At 50.2% G+C, this 13,817-nt stretch overlaps 1 protein-coding gene across 1 annotated transcript in view; it reads right to left on the bottom strand.

Annotated features, from left to right (window-relative positions):
* The window catches only part of LOC140385324 (collagen alpha-1(XV) chain-like), a 531,657-nt gene that overhangs the window by 293,001 nt on the left and 224,839 nt on the right, over positions 1-13,817 (bottom strand). The window contains 2 exon segments of the mRNA XM_072467384.1: positions 5,298-5,324; positions 5,768-5,929. Of these exon segments, the coding sequence (XP_072323485.1) occupies positions 5,298-5,324; positions 5,768-5,929 (189 nt within the window).

Raw genomic sequence — 13,817 nt, 5'->3', positions numbered from 1 at the left:
TGACTAGCAGCACCACACCTCCCCCTCTTTTGCCTCCTTCTCTGAGCTTACTAAAACACCTAAACCCCGGAACCTGCAACATCCATTCCTGTCCCTGCTCTATCCATGTCTCCGAAATGGCCACAACATCGAAGTCCCAGGTACCAACCCATGCTGCCAGTTCCCCTACCTTATTTCGTATACTCCTGGCATTGAAGTAGACACACTTCAAACCACCTACCTGAACACTGGCCCCCTCCTGCAAAATCAAATCTGTGCTCCTGACCTCTGTACTCTCATTCTCCCTTACCCTTAAACTACAATCCAGGTTCCCATGCCCCTGCTGCATTAGTTTAAACCCCCCCAAAGAGCACTAACAAATCTCCCCCCCTGGATATTTGTGCCCCTCAGGTACAGATGTAGACCATCCTGTCTGTAGAGGTCCCACCTTCCCCAGAAAGAGCCCCAGTTATCCAGAAATCTGAATCCCTCCCACCTGCATCATCCCTGTATCCACGTGTTTAACTGCTCTCTCTCCCTATTCCTCATCTCACTATCACGTGGCACGGGCAACAACCCAGAGATAACAACTCTGTTTGTTCTAGTTCTGAGCTTCCATCCTAGCTCCCTGAAAGCCTGTAAGTTTGTTTTCTTTCCCCTGACTGTAACCCAGCTATTCTTGTCCTGTACCTTGGGTGTGGTTACCTCCCTGTAACTCTTCTCTATCACCCACTCTGCCTCCCGGATGATCCGAAGTTCATCCAGCTTCAGCTCCAGTTCCCTAACACGGTCTTTCAGGAGCTGGAGTAGGGTGCACTTCCCGCAGGTATAGTCAGCGGGGACACCGGTGGTATCCCTCACCACTCACATCCTACAGGAGGAGCATGCAACTGGCCTAGCCTCCATCCCCTCTTACCTTACAGAATATAGATGCCCTGTGGACCAACTGGACCTCCGCCCTCCGACTCTGCTCCCAGTCAGCTGCACTCTCTGTAAACTCCTGGCTCCCTTCTCGCTCTTTGCGGAAATGTAGGAAACAAAATGAAAGGAGCACCTTACTCCCTCCTCACCTAACTCCCTCAGTCACCAAACTCTCACTATAGCACTCAAAATGCACCAAATTCAGCACTCAGTGGGATAGAATCGTCTGCACCTCCGTCCCATACCCGTAACCCACCAACCCCACCCGACCCGTTTGGTCGCTAAGGGCAATTTATCATGGCCAATCCACCTAACCTGCACGTCTTTGGACTGTGGGAGGAAACCCGGAGGAAACCCACGCACACACGGGTCAGTAAAATTGCTGAAGAGGAGCTTTAAAAAGGACCCCTATCAATGCCTGATTTAACCAAACTTCAAACAGTTCTTTACAATGAAGAATGTACCCATCACTTCATGACACTGGAGGAATTCCAGATGTCAGTGGTTAGCACTGTCACTTCACAGCTCCAGGGTCCCAGGTTCAATTCCCGGCTTGAGTCACTGTCTTTGCGGAGTCTGCACGTTCTCCCCGTGTCTGCGTGGGTTTCCTCCGGGTGCTCCGGTTTCCTCCCACATCCAAAGACGTGCAGGTTAGATGGACTAGACATGCTAAATTGCCCTTAGTGCCCAAACGGGTCGGGTGGGGTTGGTGGGTTACGGGTATGGGACGGAGGTGCAGACTATTCTATCCTAAGTATTAGAGATCGCCCTGGGCGAGCAACAAATATTCGGGACCCCCAGAAAATTATACCATCCTCAAGACTGAGCTCGGCTTTCTTAATCAGATAGTGTTTCATTTCTTCAGAGGGTTGCCCTCGGACTCCCCCATTCAGGATAATGGGGCTGGATTCTCCGCCATCGGGATGCTCCCTTTTGCCGGCAGACCGGGTTTCCCAGCAGCGTGGGGCTGCCCCACAACGGGAAACCCCATTGACCTGCCGGCGAAATGGATCAGCCCGCCAGCGTGTAGAACCAGAAATCAGGCATTGATAGGGGCCCTTTTTAAAGCTCCTCTTCAGCAATTTTACTGACCCGTGTGTGCGTGGGTTTCCTCCCACAGTCCAAAGACGTGCAGGTTAGGTGGATTGGCCATGTAGGAGAATCCAGCCCATGTACTTCAGTTTAAACAGAGTTGAATCTTTTTGCGACCAAGCCTTAATTTGCCTTGCGGACATCAAAATTTTGCATCTTCCAGGGCTGGTAAAGGGGCCGGGCTTGTGGGAAGTGACACAAAGCATCAGCGCTAGATATCCAGGTTGCAGGGTGGTGCTCTAAAGGATATTCATAAGCTTCAAGTAACAGGGCCCAACACTGTATCTGGGTGGAGGCAATAGGGGAACAATTCCCCCTATCAAGTCAATACTTATCCTCTTTGAATAGTCCCAATAAGGGCTTGTGATTGGTTACTTTTATGAAATGCCTATAGTAGACATATTGATGGAACTTTTTTAACACCAAACACAACCACCAAGCACTCTTTCTCAATTTGAGAATACCTTCACTCGGCATCCAAAAGAATCCTGGATGCGATAGGCCTTTCCGTTTCATCTTTACAGCGGTGGGAAAGTACCGCCCTAAACCCATAAAGAGTTGTGTCACATGTCCGAATGAGTTTCTTCTCAGGGTCGAAATGGGCCAATACCGCAATTGTCTAATTTAGCCTTCACCTGTGGTGCCTCCCAAGACTATCTTTGATACTTCCGTAGTAGGGTATAGGGTAGTAGGGTAGGCTACAATGCAGAAGGAGGACACCCTGCCCACCTAGTCCACATCGACCCGCCCCCCCCGAAAGAGCACCTCACCAGGCCCACTTCCCCTCCCCACCCCCGTAATCCCACCCAACCTTTGGACACTAAAGAGCAATTTAGCATTACCAATCCACTGAACCTGCACATCTTTGGACTGTGGAGGAAACCAGAGCACCCAGAAGAAACTCACACAGACATGGGAAGAATGTGCAAACTCCACTCGACTCTATCACCCAAGGTCAGAATTGAACCCGGGTCCCTGGCGCTGTGAGGCAGCAATGCTAACCACTCTGCCACCCTGCTGCCCAGAAAATAAAGTCGCTGCAGTCCCAGATGACCATAGGTTGCTTGGCCCTAGAGGATGAGAGCTGACTGGTGCTGATTTAACCTGAGGATCACCACACCTCAGGCTAGAGGTAAGGTTGAGAAGGAAGGATTTTAACTCCGTGATGTTTCTTGAAGTTGGTGCTTCCTTGATGGCCTTTACCGTGTCTTCTTTTTTATCCATCCAAAGCCAAGTAAGTCACTTCATTTGCTTGAAAACACATTTTCCTTTCTTCAGGTGTCCCCAGCCATTGAGAATCTCTGCAAGACCTCTTCTAAATTCACCAGCTAAGTTCCTGTTCTGAAGTCCCCATGGCCAGGACATCATCCAAGTACGCCACATTGGGTAACCCTTGGGGCCAATTCTCCATGATCTGTTGGATTATGACACATGCTGATGAGACCCTGAAGGGCAAGTGAATGTATTTTTTACACAGAGGGTAGTGGGTGCCTGGAACGCGTTGCCGGAGGAGGTGGTGGAAGCAGGGACGATAGTGACGTTTAAGGGGCATCTTGACAAATACATGAATAGGATGGGAATAGAGGGACACGGACCCCAGAAGTGTAAAAGATTTTAGTTTAGACGGGCAGCACGGTCGGCACAGGCTTAGATGGCAGAAGGGCCTGTTCCTGTGCTGTACTTTTCCCCCATCATCTGGCCTGCGAAATCCTACCAACTGTCCTGGCTTGACAGAATTCACACCTCTTTAACCTGGGGTTACCCCATCTCTGGATCTGTAAAGATTTAATCACCTGCTAATGCTCGCATTCCAAGAATTCTCCGCTCATCGGGATTAATTTTCCCGCTGGCATTGCACCCCCGCCAGGGGGTTTCACAGAAGCATAGGGTGGTTTCAATGGGAAATCCCAGCGCCAGCGAATGGTGTGCGGCCGAGAAACATGCGGCTGGGGAACCGGAGAATCCGCCCGTGACCTCCTTATTTTTCTTACCCAAATGTAATATCTCACGCTTATCTCTCTATATCAAAATTTTTTTATCAATTATATGCCCATTCTGTATGTTTATTATCAACACAAACTAAGGTCCTCTTTATCTTCTTTACCACTGTCACACACAGTGCCAGTCATTCCAATGGCATAATCACCATAATGACCAGTATCCCAGATGCCTCTCCTGTGTTGTTCCCTTTCCCAAATGTTATGACCATGCAGTCTCCCCATCAAACAACATCTGCCACTTGTCAGCCCAATTCCCTAATCTATACAAATCTCCTGCTTTGCTTCACTGGGTTCATGTTATCTTCAGCTTCCTGGTTCCAATCATTAGAATGCATAGACCATTTCAAATCCTAACTCCATCATTAAATGGTTACGCAACCAATAATGAGTCCATGCTCATCCTTGGAACACCTAGTAACCCTCTTACTCCATTCTCAAGCAGTTCCATCGCCAGCAGCTTTCTCTTTCAATTAATTTCGGATCCACTCCACGTTCCAACACGTACTCCACCATCTCATGGATCATATGCTCCTGCGTCACAGTGTGAAATGATATGTGAAAATCTAAATACAGATGAGAAATGTTTGACTTGGCCCAAACCAGGGGTGAGGTCACTAGTGAGTCCGCAGTACCTGCCCAAAGGTCATATAAACAGTACCTGAGCTGTTTTCACACCTAAAACTGCATGCTGGAAGATCAAGAGTAGGAGGAAAATGGTAAGAAGCGTTCTTGATGCTTCGCTCCCCACATAAATTCCCCCTCCTTGGCTGTTTATGGAATATATGCTCCTGGTCCTTTTAAGACTACTGGTTAGGCCTTTCAATGTCTGATTCAATTGGATCTAGTATGCACTTTGCCTATTCGCACATGAGTGTGACAATCAGTGTTCTACAAGCAGCTTAGAATCCCAGTGTACAGGTTTAGATACTCTTCCGTCTGGGCAGGAGTGCTGGGCATTCATTTGAAGGCTTGCCTGAAAATTGAATCAGGTATACTTTGGTGTCGGGGGGGTGGGGGGGAATGTTCAATATACTAACCCGATGATTGGCTTCTGGTTACCAATTTTACAAGCGGATTGCAGGTGAGCAGAAGTTGATAATGGTTCCATTATACATCTTGTGAGTTTTTCTCGAAGTATATTATCAATTTGGAGAAAAACAAATTCTGCAATAAGAACCTTTGTCACGTGGAGCTCTGTTATGGAGCATCAAACCAAAACATTGATCCGTTAGTGTTGTGCACTATTTGTATTTTGTCCCGGCTAACCACCTTCTGGATAATGACTGAGATAAATGAAACACTTACAGGCAATCCATCTTTTCCAGGTACACCCTGTAACAAGAAAGTACAATTAGAAAAAGGCGCTACACTGTCAATCCTATTGAAAGTACATAAAATATTTCTTTAAGGCCAGTGACACAATGGTTAAGCATTTTTGCCTTAAGGTTTTGATCAAAGTTCAGATTTCAGCAGAGATAACACGGAATATGGTACTATGTAAATGCTACGGTAGCAGATTGTTGGGGAGTTTCATTCTGGCCCACTAATATTTGAGTTGGCCACTCAACAGTGCAGCCCGTATCAGTTGGCCAGCATCCCTATTGGCCACCACAAACCCCCTGGTGTACACTGCTCTAAAGTAGCAATTGAAACGTGGCTATACAGTTTGACAGACGTTAGGATACTTTGACCACAGGGATTTCTTTTATCCAAGGTTAGTTAAACAACAGAACAAGCAACACAGTGGCATTAAAATCCACCATTAATTTACTCACTTGTTTACCATCTTTTCCAGAAGGACCTGGTGGGCCCCTTGGCCCTGCTGGGCCAGGTTCTATAGGATTAACTTCTCTCACTGTGGGAAGGCTGGGAGGGCCGGGGATTCCAGGTTCACCTTTGTCACCCTTGAATCCAGGAGATCCTAGTCCATTTTCACCCTATATATAAATCAACATCAGTATTTAAATAAGACAGGGGCTAACTGGCCAGAAGCAGCAGTAAATATAATTTCCATAAAAATAATAAAATATATTAGTGATAAGATAATAAAAGACAAGTTCCACCGACTCCAGCAAGTTCTCACCACCAAACAAATCTTCCCCTCGACATCCCTGTTACCATTCCGCAAGGACCGGTCCCTCCGGGATACCTTGGTCCATGCATAGGCTTAAGTAGGGTGCTCTTTTTAAAGGTTGGTGCAGACTCGATTGGCTGAATGGCCTCCTTCTGCACTGTAAATTCTATAATCTATGGTCTTGTCCATTACCCTCAACCCCTCACCCTCTTACCACGGCACTTTCCCATGCAATCGCTGAAGGTGTAACACCTGCCCCTTTACCTCCTCCCTGTTCACCATCCAAGGGCCTAAACACTCTTTTCAGGTGAAGGGCTTCACTTCCACCTCCTTCAATCTAGTCCAGTGATTTTCAAACTGGGGGTCGCAACCTGCGATGGGTCACTGAATAGTTTAACATGGGTCGCCAAAAGGTCACCAAAATGATGTCAAATACCGTCTGACCATGTTTACCGTTTTCTCTCTGGGTAAATTCTCACTGCGTTACTGTGTATGACCGCGGGAGGCTGATTAAAAAGCCGGTGCAGTGGACTTCCTTGTCTCTCTGGACCAATATGTAGTTGGGCACTTTGCAGTGATAGACCTGTAAAATTCTCTTTGGGTGGCATTTCCTGCTACTGTGCGCAACGTGAGAATCTGTATTATTTCTTGAGTTCAGTGTGGTATAATTTCTTGATTTCAGTGTATCGCTGACCAACCCAGTGTGTATTTTATCATTCTGTCAGTTAAGCTGGACATACAGCCTCCTCCACCCCTACACGCCCCTATGTCCACCCCATCCATTTCCGAATTGTCTCTCCACACCGGGGCTCTTGTCCTTAAAGGACGCATCTTTTTTTGATCACGTTTTGAGTGTACTTTCCCATCCGAGGCCGTGTTAGGTTTTGATCGCCAGGACATGACGTTGTTAAAACTGTGCAATACTGAGTCTATTAATCTTTCCAGCGCTTGAATGCAATTTTCCAAATGAGAGCAATGGGTGTGAAGAAATAAAATAGTCAAATAATTCTGCGTTACACCCTTTAGCAATGTGTCAGGGTAGAGCTCTCGTTTAAGGTGAAACAGCTGCTCAATTTACAAATTTACATTCAATGATACAGAAGTGCCAACAATGCGTGACTTTTTAACAGTAATTATGGAAAACATTTTGAGAATGTGGTGTGGGTCGCAATAGTCGGCTATTCCATAAAAGTGGGTCGCTCGAAAAAAAGTTTGAAAAACACTGACCTAGTCTATTGCATTCACTGCTCCCAATGCGGTCTACGCTACATTATGGAGAGACTAAATGCAGACTGGGTGACCGCTTTGCAGAACACATTTGATCAGTCCACAAGCAGGACAAGCAGGACCAGACCTTCCTGTCGCTTGCCATTTAAACTCACCATTCTTTTTAAAAAAAAAAAATTTTCTTCTCCTTTTTCACATTTTCTCCCAAATTTACACCCACCAACAATAAACAATAATCAGTAACAAATATGTCAATCCCCATATCAATAACAACGATCCCATCCTCCCACCAAACCCCAAACATTACCCCGCATGTTCACATAAATAAATGACAAATAGTCACCATTAACACACACAGCCCCCCACCCTCCCACCCACACGCCCCAACTGATGTTCAATGTTATCCAGTTTAAACTCACCATTCTGCTCTCCTGTCTACATGTCTGTCCCCACGCCAGCCGCAATGGCCGTGTGCCTTGGCCACTGATGCCATCAGCTGCCCAAACCCTGGGCTGCATGCACCGGACTGTCTAACAGTGTCATTGTTTGTGTTTCCCCGACAGGACAAGGCCGTGCACATCCACCGGAGTGGGAGAAGACTGGAGGGGGATCACCAGACCTGCGTCCCGTCACCGTGTCCGAGCAGAGGCCGCTGGACGTGGTCGGCGGCCCGGAGGAGAGAGGTCGCAATAGTTGTGGATCCTCATGACACGTGTGCCTCCCCCAACCCCCCTCACCCCACCCCCAACCCCCCTCACCCCATCCCAACCCCCCTCACCCCACCCCTACCCCCCTCACCCCACCCCAACCCCCCTCACGCCACCCCTCATCCCCTCACCTCAGACCTCACCACATCACGACTCACACCCATCCGGCTGTCTAACCATACATGTCGTCTTGTGTCTGACAGGACCTGCCAGAGATGGGCCCGGCCCATCCGGAGCACCCTGCCCCCAGCCAGTGCCAGAGCGGTGCCCCCCGGATGGCAGAGCACCGACAGGGAGAGCAGCCAAAACACCAGCCGTCTGCCTGAGACTCAGAAGACCCCAGAGTTCGGGTCAGAGGAGGACACGGACTTTCCGTCACTGACATCTCCAAAACCCTCCACCATCTCAGAGACTATCACCTCGGTTGGGCACACTAGTGAAAAGGCTCCTTTTGCCCAGGTGCAGGCCGGCGTGGCACACACAGAGGGAGGTGATCCAGTCCTGAAGGGATGTGGCCCACTCACTGGCTGATGTGGCACTGACCCTCAGGGTGGTGGCACAGTCGCAGAGTAATGTGTTGCAGTCCCAGACGGAGATGGCCATTCCCTATGCTCCATGGCCGCTAACGTTCAGACCCTTGTCGATACGAGAGCGTGCCTCCAGGACTGGTGGGGCTGGCTCCAGTCACACCCCCGTCCCATGGAGAAGCCCAGAGGCCATCGGGCAACACGAGTGAGGAGGAGGTGCTGGGGCCTGTGCCCGTTACTCCTGCAGAGGTGGTGCCAGAACAGCGCAGCACCTCGGACTCCTCCACTACTGTCCCTGGTAAATCTGGTGGGCAGCGGGCAGAACAGGGTGGCACCACGCCACCCAGGGCGCCCGAGCAGCCGGGCCCATCCAGCTCGGTCGCCCCAGGAGACATAAGCCAATGGGGACCCTCTTCGCAGGGCAGGAGTCACAGCAGTCCGCCTCTATTCCTGCTGTACCGTCTGGGGAACCACAGAAGTGTAGTGGTAGGACCCATAAAACTAGAAAGTTACCAGTTTAGTTGGCACGGGTGCAGGGCACAGTTTAGTTATAGAACATAGAACATAGAACAATACAGCGCAGTACAGGCCCTTCGGCCCACGATGTTGCACCGAAACAAAAGCCATCTAACCTACACTATGCCATTATCATCCATATTATAGGGGGCTAGAGCACAGATTGTATATATTTGTTCACAATAAACACATGTTTATGTGGGCAGCACAGTGGTTAGCACAGTTGCTTCACAGCTCCAGGTTCGATTCCCCGCTGGGTCACTGGCTACACATTCTCCCCGTGTCTGCGTGGGTTTCCTCCGGGTGCTCCGGTTTCCTCCCACAGTCCACATATGTGCAGGTTAGGGGGATTGGCCATGGGAAATTGCCCTTAGTGTCCAAAAGGGTTAGGAGGGGTTATTGGGTTAGGGTGGAAGTGAGGGCTTAAGTGGGTCGGTGTGGACTCAATGGGCCGAATGGCCTCCTTCTGCAATGTATGGTCTATGTTCTATGTTTACACTGTTAAAACCAGACTTGGTGCTCTGCCTGATGGGTATGGGGGTTGGGGTGGTCAGTGCTGGCTACTGGGAGTGGGGGCGGTGGGGGACGGATGAGGCCCATTGGTGCACCGCGTAACCCGCCCCAGCACCTCCTCCCCAGCTATTCGACAGGGCCATATGATGGACTGGCCAGCTCGCATGCAGGGATCACCCAGGTGGAAGGTGCTACTGTGGGCATGAGTCAGACATTGTAAGACGATGTGGAGCACCCAGTACTCATCCTCCGCCCCATGGGCCACAGCCGCTGTCACTGCCAATGCAGTGCCCCCAGCTCGTAGGGTGGGTATATAACGGAGGGGGTGTGCATGCGAGTGGTTTGGTGGTGTGGGACGAGAGGGTGTTTGGTGGTGTGGGAGGAGAGGATGTTCGGTGGTGTGGGAGGTGAGGGTGTTCGGTGGTGTTGGAGGTGAGGGTGTTCAGTGGTGGGGGAGGTGAGGGTGTTCAGTGGTGGGGGAGGTGAGGGTGTTCGGTGGTGTGGGGGGTGAGGGTGTTCGGTGGTGTTGGAGGTGAGGGTGTTCAGTGGTGGGGGAGGTGAGGGTGTTCGGTGGTGTGGGGGGTGAGGGTGTTCGGTGGTGTGGGAAGTGAGGGTGTTCAGTGGTGTGGGAGGTGAGGTTGTTCGGTGGTGTGGGGGGTGAGTGTGGTCGGTGGTGGGGGAGGTGAGGGTGTTCAGTGGTGTGGGAGGTGAGGGTGTTCGGTGGTGTTGGAGGTGAGGGTGGTCGGTGGTGTGGGAGGTGAGGGTGGTCGGTGGTGTGGGAGGTGAGGGTGTTCGGTGGTGTGGGAGGTGAGGGTGTTCAGTGGTGTGGGTGTTCGGTGGTGTGGGAGGGGAGGGTGTTCAGTGGTGTGGGTGTTCGGTGGTGTGGGAGGGGAGAGTGTTCGGTGGTGTGGGAGGGGAGGGTGTTCGGTGGTGTGGGAGGTGAGGGTGTTCAGTGGTGTGGGTGTTCGGTGGTGTGGGAGGGGAGAGTGTTCGGTGGTGGGGGAGGTGAGGGTGTTCGGTGGTGTGGGAGGTGAGGGTGTTCGGCGGTGTGGGAGGTGAGGGTGTTCGGTGGTGTGGGAGGTGAGGGTGTTCACTCGTGTGTGAGGTGAGGGTGTACACAGGTGTGGGTGGAGAGGGTGTTCAGTGGTGTGGGAGGTGAGGGTGTTCAGTGGTGGGGGAGGTGAGGGTGTTCAGTGGTGTGGGGGGTGAGGGTGTTCAGTGGTGTGGGAGGTCAGGGTGTTTGGTGGTGGGGGAGGTCAGGGTGTTCGGTGGTGGGGGAGGTCAGGGTGTTCGGTGGTGTGGGAAGAGAGGGTGTTCGGTGGTGGGGGAGGTGAGGGTGTTCGGTGGTGTGGGAGGTGAGGGTGTTTGGTGGTGTGGGAGGTGAGGGTCGTCGGTCGTGGGGGAGGTGAGGGTGTTCGGTGGTGGCGGGGTCAAGCCTCTGGGGGTGGAGTCGAAGCAGTGTCTGAGGACGGGCTGGACTGGTTGGGGGAGGGTAGGAATAGGTCGTTCGTGGGCGGGGCATGTTCATTTGCTGCTGCAAGCGAGGTGTGGTGTGAGTGGTTGTTCTGTGTGTCAAAAGCTTGTTTATGTGAAACTATGCAGACTTGCCATTGGGATAAGTGATTTTATATACGGAGGGGCTGACTTTATCAGAAATGGAGTATGGTCCTGCAAATTTGGGGGAAAGGAATAAGCTGGGGTTGTATAGGGATAGCATGACCTGCTTACCTACTACAAATTCTGTGGCGTGTACTGTCTTGTCAAAGCAAACCTTGCTTTGCTTCTTGCGTGTCCCAAGCCTAATAGCTGCAGCAAGCTGGGCCACTTTTACACTCTCTATAATCTGTTGAACTGCTTTCTCATGGGTGAGGGCGGTGACTGCGGGGCTGGCCAAATCGAGTCCTGACAAATATTCTGTCCCTTTCATGGGTCGTCCGGTCATGAGGGTGTGGGGGGTGTATCCTGTCGACGTGGATACCGTGTTCCTTATGAACATCAGTGCAAAGGGGAGAACTGTGTCCCATGTGCTATTGTGCTGTTGCACCATTTTCCTGAGGGTTGCTTTTAAAGTCCTATTCATTCTTTCTACTATTCCGCTGGATTGGGGGTGGTATGCAATGTGCAATTTCTGTTTGATTCCGAAAAATGTGAGGACGTTTTTCATCACTTGTCCTGTAAAATGTGAGTCTTGGTCGGACTCTGTGCTAGGGGGAAGACCCCATCTTGTAAAGATGTGCTGTGTGAGGATCTTGGCTGTCGCTTTAGCCGTGTTCGTTCTGGATGGAAAAGCTTCCACCCATTTTGTGAAGGTGTCGATGACCACCAACACGTACTTAAAACCATTCTTGCAGTGGGGTAGGGGTCCTATATAATCAATTTGCAAATTCGTCCAGGGGCCGTTAACGGGGCGGATGTGACTAAGCTGACCTTTCCTTGCATATCTGTCTGGATTGTTCTGGGCGCAGATTAAACAGTTTTCAATGTAGTGCGTTATATTGACAAATAATTTGGTTTCTGTCCTGACTGGGGACCACTAAATACCTTCTTTTAAAATTACACCGTCATGTGTTGTCAACATGTTCTTGTATTTATCATAGGGGGCTGGGAAGTTTCCTTTTAAAACTTCCCTGAGCTTCTCATCTTTTTGGGTCTGTGCTAAATCCTGAATCAGGAATGTGAGACCTGAACCGCGTGTACTGGTGCACTCTCGGGAGGATTCCAAAAATGACCGTGTCTGGAACCTGCCTTTGTTGGGGCGTCTGCCTTAATGTTACCAGGGGGGGAAGAACGATGGTGGCTACGAACTTTTATAATGCCATATTTCCGATCTTTTGCTGTCTTTAGGATATGCTGGCGTAATGGGGCTGAGGGTAGGGGTTTTCCATCTGCGGAAATTAAACTTCTAGATTCCCACAGGGGTAGGAATTCTGTCAAACTATTACAGACAGAAAGACTGTCGGAATGTATGTCGTCTGGGGTCAGGAACGAGTCGGGTGCTCTACAATATACGCTACGGCTGCTAGTTTTGCTGCCTGTGAGCCTAAATGTCCGGGCAATTTTTGTATATTTCTTCTAATGCGCGTCCCTGCGCGTCCTCTACATATATACCGCAACCGGTAATCCTTTTTCCGTTCAAAACTGTGGAGGAGCCATCCACATAAATACTAAGGGGTGCGCCAATGGCTGTGGGCTGGGGTGTCTGGGGTGTAGTACCTGGTTTCGGGGGAGCTGACTTTGGTACAAAGGGTCCTATGTTGTGTTTGGTGGAGATGATTTTACATTCATGTGGGGTGCCGGCATCGTGTAAATTGTCTGCGAGGAAAGTGTGTGTTTTTGTCCTCTTTGCTGTAATTTTTCCTCCCCTGTAAGAGAAGGGTCCATCGGGCTGCGCAAATTTGGCTGACTGTGCCGTCCTTTAATCTACCATCAAGTAGGAGTTGTGTTGGGGTGTGCTCAGTTAAAATGGTGATGGGGTTGAGTCCTGTAATGTCGGCGAAGTATTGGACTGCCACAAAAACTGCAAGCAGGTGCCTTTCGCAGTCAGAAAATCCTTGCTCAACTGGATCAAGTACTCGTGAGGTGTGTGCGACAGGGCCTAAACAATCATGTCTTTCCTGGAGGTGCACGGCCGAAAGGGTTCAGTCGGTGGTTGCAACTTCAATTGCGTACGGGGAGAGTGGATCTGGGACCTGTAATACGGGGGCTGTGCTGAGAGCTCGTTTTAATGCATCCACGGCATCGGCTTGCTTCTTTAGAAGTTCGGAGAGGGGGGCTGGCTTTGCGGAAAAACCGTCGATGTGATTCCTACAGTAGCCAACCAGTCCTAGAAATGACCGGAGGGCTGTGACATTATGGGGCAGGGGTAATTTGACACTTGAGTCGATTCATTCCTGCTCGATCTCGCGTTTGCCATGTGTGATTACTGTTCCTCGGTAAATCACTTTTTCTTGTAGAATCTGGGCCTTTTTGGGGTTCACTTTACATCCAATTTGTTGAAAAAGTCCTAATAGTTCGGCGAGAAGCGAAATGTGCTCTCCCTTAGTGTCCATCTGCAGTCGCAAATCATCTACGTACTGCACCAGGCAATCGGATCGGGAAAACTTGGCTAATTCAATCACCAGCTGTCGGTGGAAAACGGAGGGGGAGTTGTGGAAGCCTTGTGGAAGGCATGTCCATGTCCATGTATATTGCTGTCCCTGGAAGGTGAAAGCAAATTTATATTGGCACGCTTTATCCAATGGAATGGACCAAAAGCCGTTGC

This window comes from Scyliorhinus torazame, chromosome 11 (assembly GCF_047496885.1).
Source record: "Scyliorhinus torazame isolate Kashiwa2021f chromosome 11, sScyTor2.1, whole genome shotgun sequence".
Lineage (NCBI taxonomy): Eukaryota > Metazoa > Chordata > Chondrichthyes > Carcharhiniformes > Scyliorhinidae > Scyliorhinus > Scyliorhinus torazame.
This window is presented reverse-complemented; position numbering and strand designations above follow the sequence as displayed.